The sequence below is a fragment of the Ursus maritimus genome, unplaced genomic scaffold, assembly GCF_017311325.1.
Source record: "Ursus maritimus isolate PB19 unplaced genomic scaffold, ASM1731132v1 scaffold_33, whole genome shotgun sequence".
In the NCBI taxonomy this organism is placed as follows: domain Eukaryota; kingdom Metazoa; phylum Chordata; class Mammalia; order Carnivora; family Ursidae; genus Ursus; species Ursus maritimus.
The window spans coordinates 25044254-25064273 of NW_024425897.1; the positions used below are offsets into that span (position 1 = coordinate 25044254).

General features: G+C 53.0%; 1 protein-coding gene across 5 annotated transcripts in view; it reads right to left on the bottom strand.

Moving 5' to 3' along the window:
- The window catches only part of SCARB1 (scavenger receptor class B member 1), a 128010-nt gene that overhangs the window by 45396 nt on the left and 62594 nt on the right, over nt 1-20020 (bottom strand). For 3 of the 5 annotated variants that reach the window (XM_040620030.1, XM_040620029.1, XM_040620031.1), the window contains exons 10-11: nt 19520-19571; nt 18490-18636 (exon numbers count right to left, since the gene is read on the bottom strand). In XM_040620030.1, the coding sequence (XP_040475964.1) occupies nt 18490-18636; nt 19520-19571 (199 nt within the window). Of the gene's footprint in view, nt 1-11361; nt 12381-16105; nt 16235-18489; nt 18637-19519; nt 19572-20020 lie in introns of those variants that run through there. The other 2 variants (XM_040620027.1, XM_040620028.1) reach the window with 2 other exon arrangements.

The window sequence follows — 20020 nt, forward strand, 5'->3', positions numbered from 1 at the left end:
AAAGGGAGGAGCTCCTGCAATCCCTGTTTGCCTGCCACTGATGGTATCTGCAGACTTGCTTTTATTCCCCCGTGGGTCCAGAGCAAAGCGAATGGCCCCATTTTCCCCGTGCAGCCAGCTGAGGGAGGAGACGCCCCCATGCCAACAGACTGGAAGCTCAAGGGGGCAGGGATCTGGGGGTCAGTTTTGTTCACTGCTCTAACCCCAGTGCCTAGAACAGGGCCTGGCAAGACGCAGACACTTAGCAAACACTGGCTGAACGAGCGGAGAAGGCCCCACCATTTACTGCATGCTCGCTACGTGCAGATACCGCGCTAAGCCCTTCGGTGCATTATTTCATCGAGCCGTCCCTACGTTCCTGGAAGCAGGTTGTACCGGTTGGGATGGTCCAGGTTGTGCATGCGGCCGTAACAAGCAGTGCCCCGGATCTTAGCAGCTTAAAACAGCAAAGGCTGATTTCTTGCTCGCTCTGCAGAAGTCAGCTCGGGGCTGTGCTCTGTGCAGTCCCCATTCTGGGACCCACGCTGACGGAGCAGAGGGAAAAGGAGTTCTGAAGGGTCTCACACCAGCAATTAAATGCTGCCACCCGCAAAGCCCGACAACACTCCACTCCCGCAGGAATCGCTGGACCCCATCCAACCACAAGGGGGCCAGGAAAGCATCATCCCTGGCCAGAAGGTGAAAATTAGAAATAGGTGGTTACACACTACCCGTGGCTACCACATTGGTATGCTTTTTAGCCCCATTTGTACAGATGAGGACGTCAAGGTTCAGAGAGGTGACGTGACTTGCCCAAGGTCACACAGCTAGTAAATGGCAGATCCAGGAGTCATACCTCGTTCTGACTCTAGAAATCTGTGTCTTCACTGTTACCATTTGTAAACCCCAAAGTAGGATCTACTTTACCGGTTTGCATATAAGATAAACACGTTCCCTGAATTTGGCTAATGAAAGACACCCACCTACACAGCTCCAGGAAGAGGTTTCTAGCCACAGATGTGCCTGCTTAGATCACACAACGAACAAGCAAAGGCAGATACCGCTCAAAAACTGACAGACTCAGTCTTGTCCAAGATGCATTTCATTTGGCCCACATAGTATTTTATTTAATTGGTACTTGTTGCCAAGAATTAAAAATCAGGAAATTTTACATTTTTAAAAACCATCTTCTTTTGAAAATTAAACAAAAAAATTGGCAGACTTGGCAACAATAGCCTGCATCCTAATAAGACAGCCGTCGGCATGCCTGAAGGCAAAGCCAGGATCTCGGATGACATAAAGGCAGCCCGGGCTGGCGAGTGGAGGGAGGGCCGTCACTCGCCCAGAGCGCAATGCACAAAACACCACTCTCTTTAAGCCCAGGTCTGACAATACATTTTCACGATTTTACGTATCTTCATCAATCTTAGCCATAATGGTATCAAGCGTTGACAAAGGGTTGCTTTCGGGGAGGCAAAGCACCAGCTGCCCCTCCCACACCCACTGGCTGTCCGGCCGAACTCTAGGCAGGACACACCTCCACCCTCTAGCTAGCACTCAAGTTACCCTACCAAACACCTGGCCTTCCAGGCGTATTAACATTGCTGCCTGGTTCTGTGGGCGTTTGAACTCACCTGCGCTGAGCTACATACATCGGTTAAAGCAGTCGGTCTTACACAGAGAGAAAAGCCACAGGAAGAACTCACCTGTGCGAGGATGCCTGTGACATGTTTGACAGTGACACCTCCTGGGGGTGGGCGGTATTACAGCTCAGCTCCACTAGCCCTTGTCACTGCTTAGGTAAACGGCATCTTCGATGTTAGGGTTTGTTCCAAGACTACTTTGCAAACGTACTTCAAAGCCTTCTCAAACTATTTCCAGCCTGAAGTGCATAAAAAGTCCTCCTTTACAATCCTCATGAGGACCTGGGAAGTGAACGGGGCAGGAATTCTAATTCCCGTTGGCCGGGACAACAGAGGGGTCAAAGGGACTTGCCTGGAGGGACTTAACTCACAGCGAAGCCAGGCCAGTTCAGCAAACAGCTCTGGCTTCCAAACCCTGCTGCCCGCCTGATCTCCAAGGCTGATATCATGGGAGAAATCATCATGTCCTTCCCTCAAACAGCTGTTGTGGCCACGGCCAGAGACCACAGAGCTGAGCACACCATGAAACAGGGCCCGGAGACACTAGTGTCTCATCAGGGAGTCTCTGTCCCCTAAAATGGAAGAAATCTTGCAGCCCCAGGATGAGCAGATGGGGTGGGTCATGGAAACAGACCGAAGATCCCAGAGACCAGAAGAATGTTCCACAGTTCTGGAAAACTGCCGCGGGCCCGGCCTCCGCTCTCGTGGCCTCCGCAGCGCATTGTTCCAACCCATCTGCCGAAATGTTTTCCCAGGGGAGAGGAAGTCCCATTCCGTCATGGAAGTCGAGGGGGTAAATGAGACCTCGTTTGCAGAAACGTGCATCATGGCCAATGTTGTTCGCATCTGTTGCTTAAAGCGGAATGCAAACAGCTCTGTCTTGAAGGTCCCCCTTTTTCCTCAGCCAAGCACTTCTGGATGTTGTCAAGTTGGTTGTGGTGAAGGCTTTGTGGCAAATGTGCCATGAAATCCGGAAGCACTCATGACTCTGGACTCCAAGACCTTGCCATTTGGCCTTCACCCTCGGGAAGACACAGCCAGCCTGACCTCCCCGGGGGTTGGCTCCACGGCCACAGAGAGGGAGGCCAGAGAAGCAGGACCCCCCCCGCAACCAAAGCAGTGGACCCTAGTCAAAAGTCCTGGGCTGCTTCCCACCCCCCATCTGCTGCCCTCTCTTCCAAGTTTTGTTGTGGGGTTTGGAGAGCCAAGTACTATTTTTAGAAATATTTATTCTTACTCTTCTTCTTCCCTTCCATGCTCAACCTCTCTGGAATGAGCCTGAAGGTTCCCCTGCTGGGAGCCTTTCCATGGTGGTTGGGCCCATCCCGGGTGTGCAGGGCTTCCTGCTAGAGGGATTAGGGGTTGTGTCTGGGGGAAACGAGGCTTGCCCTCCCCTTTCATCTCCCCACCTTCACATACTCTCCAGAGCCAGGACCTGTCTGTCCCTTAGGTTGCAGAGGATATTCCTCGAAGCCGGTTTCCCCCGTGGGATTCCAGGAAGGATAAGAGAAAGCAGACGTCCCTGGTCACCAGTACCAGTGATGAGTCCTGGTTAACGGGACAACAAGGGGCTGCACAGGGCAGGGCCAGAGCACACATGCCATGGACCCAGCCGCCCAGGTTCACGTCTGGCCTCAGATTCTGACCTGCCCTAAGACCGCCGACATTTACTGCCCCGCTCTGTGCCTCGGTTTCCTCACCTGTAAAACCAGATGATGGTGACAAGGGCATTCACCTGGGTGGTGAGGAGAAAGACGCAAGCTCACGTCGGGGGATTTAAAATAATGCACGGCACACAGTAGGTGCTCAATCAACGTTAGCAACAACCTATTTTAGGAGAGGAAGCCTTACACCAGGGCCCAGCTCTGGTCTGACATTTTATACCTGCTGGGCATCCGAAGTGTCGATCAGGACAGGGCCCGTCCGGGCGGGAGACCAAGGGCAGCCGTGAGGCCTGGGCCCTGCGCTCATGGGAAGTCCACGGTCAGACTGAGGGTCGCTCTGGAGGCGAGGCCCCGCCACCCAGGCTGAAAGAATCATACTCATTTCCCGGTAGCAAATCCCGCCTTCCGCGGACATCGCTAATTCCCATGTTCACGGCCCCTTTAACTCCACACAGGTATATTAAGGGCATATTCATGTGTGCAAACTGTCAGCTTGTTCAACGCAAACATACAAGGGAGCACAGATTGTGCAGCCCCGGTCCGTCAAATTTTCATTTTTTACCTAAAATTTAGCCAGTCTCAAAGTACAGTCGCGGCTCGGTCCCGCAGCGCCCCCTGGTGGCCGCGGCCTGCACTCGCGCTCTCCTCCCCCGCGTCTCACCCCCAGCTCTGCTACTCCCCCATCATTCCTCCCTTTATTCAACAAAGACTCATTTGCACACACACCTGACCAAGTGCTGGGGACGCAGCGGGGACCTCACAGACCCGGTGCCCGCCCTCAGAAGCCTGGAGTCCAAGGAAGGAGGCCCAGCAGGACCAAATGCTCACACACAGATCAAACTGCAAAGGGCAGGTCCTCGGGGGCCTTGAGAGAGAAGATTGCGGGGATGCACCCCCCTAAAGAGGTCACTTAGGAAGCAAGAAGGCAGGAGAGGCATAGAACGTGCCTCAGTTTCCTCACCTGTAAAAGTGACCTGATTCTCCTGCCCCAGCCATTGCAGGGTCCTGTGGCAAGGGGCAGGGGGCGAGAGAGGTTTTATAGCCTAGAATGCCTCCTGCTGGATTCCTCTCCACCACAACTGTCCCCACTGCAACTCCCCACACAGCAGAGCAGCCCTCGTGTTGCTCCTCAGCTTAACCCTCCAGTGGTTCCCATTATCCTTAAAATCCAAACTACAGGGCCCTGCTTGAGTAAGTCCCTGCCTGACACTCCACCTCATCTCCCTCCCAATCCCCCACCCTCTCGGCTTACTACACCCCAGCCACGGCCCACTAATTTCTGGCGTGCATCTTGCTACCTCAGGGCCTTTGCTCGTGCAGTTCCTCCAATTCCTAAAGTGCTCTTTTCCTGATTCCTTCAAACCCCTCAGGAATCAGCGTCAATGGCAACCTCAGAGGACACTTCTAGAAACACTCCTAGCCCACTCCTCTCATCATGTCGCCTTGCTTTTTATCGCTTTCCTGACATTCATCACTCTCTGGAGGGACCTTACTTTTTCCTTTACTTGTTTGCTGTCCCCCCACCTAGAATGCAAACCTGTGAGGGCAGGGACCTCTCCCACTTTATCCACCACCACATTTCTGAGCTAGAGAACACTGGTGCCCTAACAGAGCCAAATAGATCCCTTCTGACTGCTTTTGTGCACCCCTGGCTTCTATGTACTTCCACGGCCAACACCCTTGGAAAACTGCCCTTGGGCTGCAAGAGCCCCCTTTGTCCTCCTGGGACATCCCTTGGCTTAGGACACCCCTTTGTCTCAGCCTCTCCAACTGAGGGACCCAACCAAAGACAACTCCCAGTATATACATGAGTGCCTGACACATCGTGGGCTCCCAGATAACATTTGTTGAAGGAATGTGTGCGTGCACAAACACAGCCCTCTCAGCTTGACTCCCCCTTAGTACCCAGCAAGTGCCCAACACGGTAGATACCTAATAAATGCTTGCTGGAGGCTTCGCGTTTTTGTAATAGTCCCTGACTCTGTAGAGAATGCTTACACGTCCATCTCGGACAGTCATGGAGCAGCAATTATCATTCCCATTTCATAGGTGGGAAACCCAAGGCTCAGAGAGGTTACAGATTTCTCCGAGGCAGACCAGCAATTGGAACATCACAGGGATTAGCACACAGGTAGGCTGCCTCCAAGGCCAGAGCTCCTTCCAGTGCGTGCAAAGACAAAGCAAACATCACATGACTCTGGTTTTTATTTTGGGGGTGTCACTCTTGCCTATAATACCCCTAGAAAGGGTCAAGACCCCTTTAAAAATCTGAAGAATATTAAGGAAATGCTTCCTAGAAAAAAAATGCCTATTTTCATAAGATGTAATTTCTTGAGGTTACATGTTTCTGAAGCCAGGCTGTGACCCCAGGTAACATTCCCCCAATTTAAGGAACACCCTAAGGGCCGACCCACAGCACCCCACAGGCCTCCGAACAACCTGTGTGCACAGCTCGCCCTCCAGTGGCCGACCCTGGAATTGCCCAGAAGTCGTGCACCGTGACTGGAGGGGGGAGGGATCTTCCTTGCAGCCCCCAAGAGGGGGTCTTGATCATCAAGGTGGGGAAAAGCCAAGCGGGCTTAAGCAGGGAATGAGCCTTGTGGTCGTTCACACTTCAGAAAGACCTCTCGAGCCCCCCATGGAGAACAGACTGCACGGGACAGGCAGAGAGCCAGGAGAACTGTGGGCCAGGCTGCAGAGCCCCCAGGTAAGGGCCCCCAGTGACGTCAGTCAGGGCAGCACCAAACCAGGGGCTTGAACGCAGTGTCCCCAGCCCTGAACCCCTCATGTGGGGCCACCAACTCTTCTGAGCTCCACACTGCAAGGCAGATATTAAATTATCCCCATTTTTTCAGATGAGGAAAGCCACCTTAGTGATCTTATTCACAGTGCATAGCGAGCACTCAACCAATGTTGAAAGAATGACCATCTGAGTGAACGAAGGAACAAAGGAATGCACAGGAATGTGAGGAACCATCTTGGGTAAGCTTATTCCAGTTTCTGCACAATCCTAAATACCAGGGGTTATATTAGAGCCTGTTGGGGCTTGGGGGCTACAGCAACTGGAGTTTGGATTTCTGGTATTCCAGAACATTCTAGTATTATCTGGGGTACAGACACAGTGTCCTGGGAATTCCAAGATGGGAGAAATCTGGGTGAGCAGAAGTAATCAGGGAGGCTCCCTGGAGGAGAGGGCATGGCTGGAATTGAGCTTTTGATGGTGGCCAGGACTGAGCAAGACAGAGAGGGAAAATTCCGAACAAGGGTAACACTTACTCCACAAGCAGAGTGGGAAGATGGGGGAGTGCAGGTCACAACAAGGAACAGTGCGGAGTTCTCAAATAAGGCAGGTCTAGTGGTACCCGGATGGACATCTTTGAACTAACTGTTATGTGTTTGCTTTCATGGATACTGGACCCACGAGCTCAGATACAACTGCTTTTTTTTTTTTTAAGAAAAGTCTTTTTTTTAAAAATGAGTCAATGTTTTCTTTTTTAATATTAACAGAATCATGCGGTAGGTGGGGGTTAGGGTGTAAAGTGAGAGGATGGGGAAAAGTCTCAGAGTCACAGACACTCCCGAGAATTCCCTAGACCGATGCCGCGTCGCAGTCTGACAAAGCGTCGCCTGAGGTGTCGGCACAGCGTTGCCGCGCTGTTGATGCCCTTCGAGCGCCGGGCCGCCCTCCTCGCTGAGCCCTGAAGGAAGCCTTGGACGTGTTTATGCGGCCAAGGTTGTACCAGGGAACAAATCGACCTAAACCTCACAAAAATACTCAGAAGCAAGATGTTCACAAGGTGAGACACGTGAAGGGCAAATTCACTTCTTCCATCCCATGTTCCTTTGGGACACGTACACACACACGCACACAGCAGAATGCTTTATGGATAATTGCCTTTTTAAAAAAAAGATTTTATTTATTTATTTGACAGAGAGAGAGAGAGACGTCAGAGGAACACAAGCAGGGGGAGCGGGTGAGAGAGAAGCAGGCTTCCTGCTGAGCAGGGAGCCCCACGCGGGGCTCGATCCCAGGACCCTGGCATCATGACTGAGCCGAAGGCAGATGCTTAATGACTGAGCCCCGCAGGCGCCCCCCTTCTTTTTCCTTTTTAAGGAAGCAAGTAGAGCTGCATGCAAAAGTTAAAAAGAGCGTCTGTGTTGAGGCTCCGGCACAGGGAAGTCGACAGTCCTCCATAGTTACCAACTCAAGCTGCGGCATGCTGGGTTCAGCTCTCGGAGGAGAACAAATGGGGCTTTTAAGGGAACCGTCTCGGAGGCCTGGACCCATGAGCTTTTCGCCAGCAGGTGTACCCACAAGCAGACCCAGGCAGCAGAGACCATTCTCCCACCCCTTTGTGAGGCGCCCCGCTGTCCCGTCCCCACAGGAGGGACACTCCCAAATACTGGTTTCCAGAACTAATCTCAAGATTGAGTAATCCTTTTGCAATCCTGTTGCAAATGGGTGCTTTCCACTTGGTTGCTTTCTACAAATGTGCAGAAAGGTCAAATGGACTTGTCAGCTGACAGATCAGCAAAAATACTTTTTGATGACAGATGGCCATCTCCCTTTTGCCCGTGACTCAAGGGTGTAAGAATTGAGTGATACGGCTATCGGGACGTTCCTTCCACTCCCTGTGACTTATTTGTGTCAACAAGCCTTTTCTATCTTACATCTATCTTACATCTATGAAAATGAGAGTGGAAATGATGACAAATTTGGTCTCCTTCTAGTAAAAAGTTTCGTCACTCAAGGATACACAAATCAATTGGGAATGAAGTGGAAGCCTCTTTCACCTCATTAGGAGATGTATTTCCAGGCATATAAAACCACAATGAGAGGTGCCTGGGCGGGCCAGTCAGTTAAGCGTCTGACTTTGGCTCAGGTCATGATCTTGGGGTGCTGGGATCTGGCCGGTGTCAGGTTCCATGCTCGTGGGGAGTCTGCCTGAGGACTCTCTCTCTCCCTCTGCCCCGCCCCACCCCACTTGAACGCTCTCTCTCTCTTTCCTTCTCAATAAAAGAAATAAATAATTTTTTAAAAAAGCAATGCAATTCCACTACGAATGACTAAAATCTTTTAAAATACCACGGTGCTGGCCATTATGCACACCCGGGAAGCCCTCGTACCTTGCTCATGGGACTGCAAAATACTACAGCTGCTACGGACACTTCCACCGGCACCCCAAAAGGTTAAACACAGAGTTAGTATACGGCCCCCCAAACCCACACCTAGGCTTAAGTCCTAATTGCCCAAAACTGGAAATACTCTTAAATGTCTTGCAACTCCTGAATGGCTACAAACCCGTGTAAGCACACAATGGCATTCTACTTGGCAAGAAAGGGAAACAACGCGTTGATACACTCAAGGGCTCGTGTGACTTTCAACACCGGAGGCCAAGTGAAAGAAGTGTTCGAAGCCCAGAGACTGGGTGATCCCATCTATAGGACATTCTCAAAAACGCGAAACCATCTGGTTGTCAGAGGTTAGGCCTCAGGGGAAGGTTTTCCAGCAAAGGAAAAGCAGGAGGAAATCTGGAGGGATCAAAAACCATTCCGTTAGCTTGGGTGGGGGTGGTGACTCGGATGTGTGTGTGTGTGTGTGTGTGTGTGTGACGATTCCTGGAACTGTACGCACACACATCTCTTCCACTCGGTACATTTAAGAAGATAGAAGATACGTGTAAAAAAGGAGATGCATTCCAATAGAGCTTACTTCTTTGTATGATAGATTACAAATGTGAAACATCGACGTTGCTGGCCAGTTGTGTACCTACAGAGAATGGCAGTCCAGACCAACAAAACATTAACCTCTGTGGTGACAAGAAAAAATGGAAACACTCCTTTGCGCTTCCAGACATACTCGTGTTGCAGAGAAGAACAGCAGAACGATTAAGCATAGTTCCTGTCATACACTCGATAACATTTCGCTGAACTTCTAGGGGAGAAGGAGACAGGCATTCAAGACAGGCGAGGGGGGCCAACAGAGAGCTTGTTTGTGTGGGTTGTTCAGTGGTGGTATCATGTTTAGGTCCCGTTGGCCTGTTTAAAGAGTGATGATGTGGTTTTAATTTTTAAGATTTTATTTATTTCTTTGAGAGAGACAGAGCGACAGAGAGCAGGAGCAGGGGAGGAGAGGGAGAAGCAGGCTCCCCGCCGAGCAGGGAGCCCCACCCGGGGCTCGGTCCCAGGGCCCTGGGATCATGACCTGCAGCCCAGATGCTTAAGGGACTGAGGCACCCAGGCACCCCTAACGCGGTTTTCTTTGAAAACGTCCATGACAACAGCGTGTGGGAAAGTTCATCCTGGGCTGCTGTTTAAATATCACAGGAAAGCTTTTCGATGCCCACGTCACAGCGAGCAGGTGGATGGTGCCACAAAAAGCCTCGAGGAGGGCCGGCGGCACAGGAGGGCGCAGGAGGCGAGGACCCAGGCAGCCCAAACCCGGCGTCTGCACCTGCTGGGCCGGCCGCACACAGCACAGAAGTTAGAAGTCAAGGCTTCCGGCCCAAGGCTCGTGTCATCACACCGCCTCTGACATCATCACACCACCTCTGACTTCTCACAGCATCTTAACGGAATCACGGCGCCTCCAGCGCCATCACAGGCCTCTCCGTGTTATCACAGCGCCTCTGCGTCATCACGGGCGCCGCCTACATCATCAGGGCACTTCTGACGTCACCGGCGCCCCTGTGAACGGGGACACACGTCCTTCAGGACCCGGAGGGGCGCGCAGCCTTTGCCGCATGAAGGACGCTGCCTCCGGCCAGAAGGGGCCCCTGCGGCCCAGGGCAGGGCTGCAGGTGACCTGCGCAAGTCCCTTCCAGCATTAAAAATATTTAAAATTGTAAAACAAAACAAAATTTAAAATATTTAAGATTGCATTTTGCAACAGCATTGCTAAAAGATGAATATAGTAATATTCAGTTTGAAAAACGTGTTTTCGACCTAAAATTTTAGGTTTCTCCCAATTTTCAGAGAAATGATACTGCTCTTGTGGGACCTTGACAGTACTGTGGGGCGGAGGCTCGGTGCCTGCTCTGCGCTGTGCCTACGTGACCCTGGCTCCTGGTGATCCCCGCTGGGGGCCACCCCGGAGGAAGGCTGAAGTGGCATGCCTGGGGACAGTGCCGCTCCCCCACTCCGCACCTAGCCCAGAGAAAGCCCACTCAGGGTGGTGCCTGGCGTAGGGCAGGGTGCTCGATATTCCGCGAAGGACGGACCTTCAGAATGTTAAGTGTGTTTGCAGGAGAAAACTAGAAAGAGCTGCGATGTCCATCAAGAGGGACCGTGTGAGCATCTGTACCTGGGACACTGTGCTGTCATTTACAAGAACGAGGTGGCTCAAAATGCAGGAGCAGCAAACAGTGTCCAAGACAGGAACAGCTGAAGGGTCAGCTTGGGTGGGAGAAAACCAAGAATGATAAATCGACATAGGAAATGTAACGATGGCAAATTTATACAGCCCCTCCCGTGTGCCAACTACATTCTAAGAGCCCTCCCTGTACTGACTCCCTGCGTCCTCACAACGCCACTCTCCGATAGAGGCAGGTGCTACTACTGTCTCCCTCCAGAGCAGACAAGCTGAGACACACAGCTGTCAAACGACCTGCCTGAAGTCACAACACTAGGAAGAGGCAGAGCTCAGATTCAAACCCAGGCCATCTGGCTTCCCTACCTTGTCTTAGCCACTGCTCTTTTCCGCTTCTTCCGTAACAAGAAAAAGCCAAAGCCCAGAACAATACCGAGCAATACCAGAACAATGTCCTACAGGCACCTTGATTTGCATATAAATGCACAGACAAAAGCCTAGCCAGGCTCCCTGCCAAAGTGGCAAGTTACCTTGGGATCGCGGTCAAAGCAGCCTTGGACCCTACTCTCTAAACAAGAACTGCATTCATGCAGTATTTATATAAAATGTTAAATATAAACAAGGTTGAAATTTTAAAACAACAGAAAAGCAAGTCAGTAGCCCAGGCGCTCCTGGCAGTTACCAGAAAGGAGCTATTGACTGCAAGCCCAGAATTTCCCAGGAAGCCCCCCACAACTCCGCAAACAGGCTGTCACAGACACGAGCCTTAACTTTTAAAAAAGGTTTATTACCTCAATAGTGAATTATTTTTAAAAGACGATAAAACTTCACTTCTCTTGCAGTAGAAAAGACGCAGAGGCTTCCCCCAGAGCAGGAGTCGCGGGTAGATGGGTCCCCCACCCGACCAGACCAGACCCCCAGACTGCTGGGGCTGGGCTTCCGCACCTACACCCCGGCACCTGAAAGCTGAGGGCCCTCGTGGGGGCAGCTTGGGGCGGAGGCTCCCACCACCCCCACCGGAGAGTGGCTGGCTCAGTGTACAGGAGGATGTCAGTTTAGGCTGGAGGGAAGGGGCCCCAGGCACCCGAGCCTGGTCCCCGGGCAGACTTCAGGGAGACCCAAGTCCGCCTGGGGAATGAGGAGACAGTCAGAGCAGACTCGAGATGCCTCTGGAGCTCACACTGTTTACTGAGGCCTGTGTGAACGCGCCTCGCCCCCAGCCCAGACAGATGTACAAGGGCCAAGCTCCGGGTGTGGGCTGGACTGGGCAGCCCCCTGCCCACAGGGCTTTGGCACAAGAAGTCTGTGTTCCTGGGCTGGGTTTTGAGACAGGAGCCAGCCCCTCGGAGTAAAAGCCACCAAGCAGGGACTGCAGTGTTCCGTGACTGGTGGAGAGGGTGCTGGGGGTGGGGAGGTGGTGTCAGGAGCCCGGGCCCCCTGGCTGAAAGGGTCAGGCCGGGCTCACTCAAGGGAGGGGACCCAGTGCCCACAGCACTGCGGGTCACTTGGACAGAAGGTTCCAGACAGTCGTTGTGGAGGCTCTCCCTGAGTCTCCTCAGCAGCAGCTCCATCCCTGAGTATGCCTGCCCACACCTGTGTGCTCGTGTGGGCACGCGTGCCGAGGGGGGGTGCAGTGTGTGGACACGCGCATGGCAACGGGGGGGCTCAGACTTTAGGGCGGGTGGGCTGTCCGCTGAGAGAGTCCTGCAGAAGTGGGGTGTGGGGGCCGGGGAGCCGGTCTGGCTGAGTGCCCACGCTGGGCTGGCTTGTGGCATCTCCGGGGCCCTGTGGAGGAAGACAGGAGCTGGGTCACCGGGCCCTGTCACGGAGCCCCACCCCCATCCCCAGCCCCACCCTTGGCTCTGCACCCACATCCTCCAGCAAGGAGACAGCCCCCTCCACGTCCCCCATCAGCAACACCCATTAATCAAGCTCGAGACGAGGAAAGGCTGGAGGGACGTCCAGACCCCCTGAAATGCAATTACGAGGGCCTCCTCTCTCACTACACGCCATCTTGTCCTGCCCCTCACCCTATTTCAGAGATGGGAAAACCGAGGTCCAAAGGGACTTGCCCAGCACAGTGCCAAGGGCACAGCAAGGCGTCCAGGGTTTATCTGCAATACTGTGAATACCAGAACTGGAAAGCACCCCAATGTCCACCGACAGGAGAACGCATTTTAAAAACAGACTCACACGATGGCATCGAACCTGGACAGCTTTCACAAAACAAACCCGCGGAGGGGAAGAGCCAGCTGCAGACTGCCCCATGAGAACTGCTCTAATCATCCATTGTTCTGGATATATTTAGACAGACTCAGAGGGGGAAAACCCACACACCAAATTCCTGGCAATGACCGCCTCTGGGCGAAAAGGTGAAATGGAACAGAATGTTCACAATTCATGCTGTTGAGTCTGGGTGACAGGGAACAGCAGATGCTCTCATTTACCTACTTTTACTTTTTTTTTTTTTTAAGTTTCTCAACCAAGCTGTTAAAGACAGCAACGATGATAAGGACCCGGGGGGGGGGGGCGCTCTTCATCCCTCTGCGCCCTCTGCCTTCCTTCCCCAGAAGAAGGGAGAGGCCTCCCCGCCCAGCAGTTGGGGTTGGAGTACCTCAAGCACCCCACCCACTTGCAACCCCACTTGCTTCTCCAGGCGGTGAAGAGAATCAAAACCCCACTCTGGGCAGGACAGAGAGGAGGGAATGGTTGGACTCCGGCCCTCTGAGACAGATCTAAGGCTTCCAGGATTGAGCCCATTCAAGCCAGGGGCAGGAATGGGGGGCGGTGAGGGGAGGCCAGGCCAGAGTGAGACCAACCCCCTCCCAACACACCACTACAGAGAGGCAGCATGGGACACCTAGGGTGGCCAGACCTCAGCAATGTGACCCAGACAGCCACAACTCAAGAAAGCCTTGCTCAGAAGTAAAAAGGGAAACTAGTCCCAGACTGAAAAGACCCCCCTGGTCTCTCCCAAGGAAGACACATGTACAAATCCCCAAGGAGCCAGAACATGAACCGGATTCCTCCTCTTCCTGTTCCCTACCACTTTTGTTTTGCTGAGGAATGAGAACTTAGAATGGGAGAGAAATTAATGAGAAGGTAGGAAAGGTCTAGGAACATTTCCCTGAAGGGTTTCCATGTACAGTTGTCCAAGATGTTCACTGCACGAGGGCACCTAGCCAAGGGGGCTACAAATGGGCTGTCATGCTCCATTTGCCAAACCCTATGCCCTAGAGCTGACCAGGTCTGCAGAGAGTGGCTGTCTTTCTTATCGACATAAAAATACTCTTCTGGGCTAGTGTAGGCCCCATTTCCTGCTTTCTCCCAAGCAAGGCAGCCCTTCGAGACTCCTCCCATGCCCAGGTTCAAGGCAAGATGTGGGGCCTCCCCTAGGGACCCACACTAAGGCTCGGCACAGGCTGGAGACCACCATGCAGGGATTCCAGGTCTCCAGGACCTAGGTCACTTCCCAGGTGCCTGCCCCCACCCCAAACCAAAGCCTACAGGACATTACAGGACACTGCATTCCCCAAGCACACATGACTGGGAGAAGGGGCAGCAGCACCTGGCGTGGGGGCTGAGCTGCCTTCCAGAAGGCAGGGCAGTAGAATCTCTAAGGCAAAAACTCCCTAATACCTTGTAAGTTGGATTCTGTGGGTAAAATAAAGAGGAGACCCCAGCTTTGTTTTTGTCTTTTTGGGGAGAGGGTGGTGGCAGGACATGCTGGCTGTGTCCCTGGCAACCCAGGGCTCTGACCTCACGACCAGCAGTCCTATCTGTGCTACAAGGCAGTAACGCCCTTCTCTACGCCTGAGGACCCCACCCCTGGCACCCCGAGAATGCTGAGCAAGTTTCCACAGAAGGGAACCGCGGCTAGAAGGGGGCAGGGGTGCCTGTGAAGCCAAACTGGACACAATAAGCCACCCCAGAGGGATTCTGGGGAGACAAGGACGGAAAGGCAGACTAGTTTCCGGTGAGGACACCCTGCTCCCAAGCCCGGGGACCGCGTCCTCAAGGAGGGCATCCCGTGCACGCTCAGCACTGACGGGCTCACGCCCCCCTCTCCTACTCCCCGATTGGCAGGAGGAGCCCCCCCCCCCCCGAGCCTGGCTGGGGACACAGCTCTCCCTCCCTCCTTGCAGGGCTCCATCCACGACTTTGCAATTTCTATTTGATTTCCACCTCCAGCCCTGGCAATCGAAGGGAAGTGGAGGCAGCCAACTGGCCCCAAAGAGCAGGGCTGTTGCCTCACCCTTGTTCTGTGGCTCTCAAGAAAACTGAAACCCAAGCAGCTTGGCCCCAGAAGCTCAAGGGGGCAGCACATTTTTGAGAAACCAAGGGAAGAGCTATTTATCAGGGGTACGACCGTACAGCTACTCACCCCTGCCCAACCCCAAACTCTAGGGCCCGGGGCTCTGCTGCCTGCATCCCGAGCAGATCTCGGCTGTCCTCAGACCTAATGGAACCCGGCCGGGAAGGTAACTCCATTGCTAGATAAAATCAGGGCATCCAGTTAAATCTGAATGTCAGGTAAACGACTGAGTTTTCAGTATATGCACGTCCCAGTAACTGCATGGAACACGCCTACCCTAGAATTTATTCATTGTTTACCTGACATTCAAATTTAACTGGGCACCCTTTTGTTGTTGTTTCTTGGCGGGGCGGGGGGGGGGGTTGTTGATCTGTGTGTCTTTGCTTTCTCTGAATCCTGGTATTCAGTGGGTGCTTAGCTGATGCTTAAACTCTCTTTTTCTTGGTCAGTCATCCCAGATTTATTTATTTATTTTATTTGAGTTTGCTTTTTTTTTTTTTTTTTAAGAGAGAGCGCACGCTCAAGCAGGGGTGGGTGATGGAGGGGGAGAAAGCGGCAGAGGGAGAGGGAGAGAGAGAATCCGAAGCAGGCTCCATGCCCAGCACAGAGTCTGATGTGGGGCTCAATCTCAGGACCCTGAGACCATGACCTGAGCCAAAATCAAGTCGGACCCTCAACCGACTAAGCCATCCAGGCGCCCCCAACCCAGATTTATTTAGACTCGTGTTTCTCAAACATGGGAGCATCTAAGACATCAGAATCCCCCTGGGGGGAGGTGTCCATTAAAATACAGATTCCTGGGCTGCATCCGTGATTCTACTCCAGAGGGACCAGAAGGATATCCAGGGGTCTGCACTTGGAGCCGACTTTCCCAGAGGAGTCTACTGGCACCAGAGGTTTGAGAAGCAGCTGGCTTGAACCTTAACCCTCGCTTTCTGAGACGACCTCTCGAGTAAGATAGCAGCCCCCAGACCGCCATCGCCCTCCGTCTCCTGCCACGCCTGGGACCAAAGAAACTGCCCTTCGCTCCGAATGCCAAAATATACAAGCAGGAATTTTCAGTCTGTAGACACTGCAGGTGAAGTTTAGGCTGAAGACGTGTAAGATCCAAAGTGCTTCAAGCCGCCAGAGTTCTACTCGCTACGGGGGTGGGGGGGGTGGAGGGGGAAGGGGCGCGCGGTTACCTGGTACCCACCTACAGTCTTGCTTCTTGCAGCACAGTCCCCTTAGGAGCTGATGTCATCAGGGATTCAGAATAGGCCTGAATGGCCTCCTTATCCTTTGAGCCCTTTTTACTACTACTCCAAAATAAATAGCATTTCTCCTAGAAGATAACCAAGCTAATTTATAGTTGACGCTGTAGCCAAACACAAAAGGTTGACACGATTCTTCAATTTCCAGAAAGCAAAGAGCAGGGTGTTAAGTCCCACAACCATTACCGCCTGGAGATGCGAGATCTGGGGAGCGGGTGCCCTTCACCAGAGACAGAAGTGCCTTTGGGAAACACGCTCGGTCCGACAGACGAGCCAGGCGGGGAAGGGTCTGCCCACCTGAATGTCAGGCTTTGGACCAGAACCAAGGTGTGGAGACGGGCCACCGTGGGCAAGGTGCATTGGCCAAGAACCAGCGGGTTGGGCAGGTGGCATTTTAAATCGGCCAGAAACAGAAGTTTCTGTGAAAAGGCTTGCTATTTGAAAGGAATGACTTGAGAAAAAAACTTCTGGGAAATTAAAATATGTTGAGTTCGTCAGCACACTTAAAAAAAAAAAATCAGGACAAATAACATAAAAATATGTGAGGCCTAAGCCCCGCTAAGTTCCCCAGCAAAAAAAAAAAAAAAAATCATGTAATAAATTTCCACTGTGCGGCCTTCAGTGCGACCTGTGGGGAGGGAGTCTCAGCAGCATCCTCAGTGGAAACAGGCATCCTTACTGGGTCTGGGGGCCACACACTGACCTGGGGCTGAGGCCTGGAGGGAAGGGGTCCTACCCAGCGATTTTACATGGATTTCCTCAGTCTTCCCCCTCCCACTCCTGACGGACACTCAGGAGAGAGACAGAGGAGACAGAAGACGGGGAGGCTGCTCTGGCCTCCTCCCCTGGCCAGCCCCCACCAGCCAGTCCCCAGGATCCCCCGCCTGTGGCGGCAGAAACGCCCAAGGAGGGATCCTTAGGCTGGGCGCCTTGGCTTCTAGTCCCTTCCACCCTCCCAGCATAAATCAGTCAAAGTACTATAGGGAATTCCCTTGTGCTCCCTGGAGAGCCGGCCCCGCTCTGCCCAGTCTCCCTGAGCCCCCAACAGGCTGGTTACACCCAACGATCACCAGGAGCTCGAACACCAGAGCAGTGGTGTGGTGAGAGCTCACAGACCCTGGCACCCTCGCACCAGGGCAAAGTTTTCCCCCTACAGGATGGGGAATTTGGAAGGCAAATCGGGTTAAGGGGCTGAAACCCAAGTTAAGAGCTTCGCAAAGTTTATCGTTGCCCCAGCAAGCACGCAAGCACGCACGCAGCCCCCAAGAAAGAGGAGAAAGCAGAAGAGCCTTTTGCCAACACTGAAGCAAGAAATCAGATGCTGTGGGGGTCCAAGGGCCCTCGGACATGCCTCACCCAACCCTGCCTCAGGGCCTTTGCACCGGCCATTCCTTCTCCTAGAGCACTCCTTCTGTAAGTCTGTGCTGAGTGTCCCATCAGCATTCACATCCCTAAGCCTAAATTCTACCTCTTCAGAGAAGCCTGTCATGACACTCTCTCTATGGCTGTCCCCAACCGTCTTGAATGCTATGATGACCAGTCTAGGAGCCAATATGGCTGTTAAGCCTTTAAAATGGGGTGAGTCCAAATCAAGACCTGCTGTAAGTATAATATACACACCGAATTTCAATGACTTAATGTGAAAAAATAATGGAAAATTTAGTTATATTTATATTTTTTATATTGATTACATGTTGATGTGGTCATATTTTGGACCCATCCGGGTGAAACAAAATATATGATTAAAATTGATTTCTTTTTACATAATGTGGCTATTAGAACATGTAAATTTAAAATCACACCCATGCCTCACATAGTTCTGCTGGACAGCACTAATCTTGTCTGTCACATTTTCTATCATCTTTATCATCAGCGAAATTGCCTTTTCTGTTCACGCAGTTTTCATCCATCTCCCTAACTAGAATGCCATGCTCTCCCAGGGCAGGGCCCGCATCTGTCTTGTTCACAGCTATCTGCCCTACACCTGACAGAGCCTGGCACCCAGCAGGTGCAGGTGTGATGAACAGTCCATCCAAGCACCAGGTCTCATTACCCAAAGCCCACCGGCAGCCTCTCCCAGGGAGGGTCCCCAGGCCTCCCACGACCCGCTGAGAAGTGGCAATGTGGGATGCAGGAGAGGTAAGCACGCAGTGACAGCTCCCCTGCCCCAGGCAGAGACGCAGGACCGCTGCCCAAGGTGGGCTCCAGGCCGAGGGTGTCCGCGGAGGCGGCTGGAGGGACGCCTAGGGGACCCCTGGCCCCACCTTCCCCCAGCAGGCAAGCAAACGGGCCTTTCGGCCCAGGCCTCGCTCTGGCCACCACCTACTTGGCTCCGGATCTGGTGGATGACGGGGATGAGCAGCAGGACGCAGCCCAGTGCGAGGAGGACATACTGGGCATACTGCAACACGCTGGGCATCAACACCAGCTGGGTGTAGAAGGTCCGCAGGGGCTTGCCTTCCATCGCCCCGCTCTGGGGACGAAGAACGACAAACGAATGGGCTGGGGCCATGCTCAGCAGGCCTGGGGTGTGGATGCTGCCCCACGTCACATCTCCAACCCCCACCCCTTCTGGGTCTCAAGGCTACAGGCCAGAGCTTGTGATGGAGCCTGCGGGCAGGGGACCTCCTTTTCCTCCTTTTCCTCAGGGCCACATGACGGGACTACATTTCCCAGACTCCCTTGCAGCTGGGTGAGGCCCGTGATCACGTTTCACCAATGGGATGTGGGCCCAGTATGATACAACTTCCTGCCCATAGACACCTGCCACCGGATTCTCTCCACATGGGTCCCAACTCCTTGAACGGGAAGTGTTCTGAGGATCTCGAGGAGAGCAGGTGGGACTACGGGACAGAAGGAACCTGGGTGTCCCTTAATGACCACGTGGAGCAGAACGCCACCTCCCACAACCCCCCAGATTGTGACGTGAACAGGCTGTCCGTTCAGATGTCAGCTCAGTTGATTGAAAACGCCTTGGCCAGAAGGAACCCCAAGAAGCCAGGAGAAAAGAAAGTTCAAGTGAAAAGCTGACACCCTGAAAAGCAACTTCCTTTCTTTCAGGAGAAGTGGTCAAGCGCATTTAGAAAATTACACCCTGGACCAGGGCTGTAGAGTTTCATGCAGCTTCCGCCTTCCCCACCTCACGTGATCTATCAACGCGGCGGGATAATTGATAGAAAATGCTTGGGCCCTTGTGAAGCTGCTCAGAGATGCTCTACAGCCCACATTCCAGCTGCCAGCCCGCCCCCCACCCTCCACAAACAGCCCCCTGCCTCCAAAGCCCACACTGGCTCCTGCCTGGAGTCCCAGACCCCGCGCCCAAGGGCACCCATGAGGGCAGCCCGAGACAGCCTCACCTCTTCGAACCACACCAACGGCAGGACCACGGGCTGGATCTTCCCTGTTTGTCTGGAAATAAGCGAGACAAAGCAGGTGAGAAGTCTTGTCGGTGTTTTACGTGAGGCAGCTCTGGACATGTGATCGTAAGCTCCAGGGTCAAGAGGGATTTGATGTTGTAACAATCGGATTGGTGCAGGCTTGAGTAATGGGTATTTCCTGGCGGGGAGCAACCTGACAACCTGATCGTATCTTTCTGAATTAAAAACTCACATCTTCTATAAGGTGGGGGCTGCCAGTGACCTGGCTGATGTCCATCTGTTCCTTTTAGAAACAAAACCCCAAATTTATTTGGGATGGCAATGCACCCAGCTAACTAACAATAGAGTTATGCTCACCTCCTGCTTTCCTTTGGAGAGTCTGGAATCTGGGTCCATGCCAGACAGAGGCTGCCTATGTGACCAGGCCCCAGTAAACACGCTGGGCACTGAGTCTCTCTAATGGGCTTCCCTGGTAGAAAA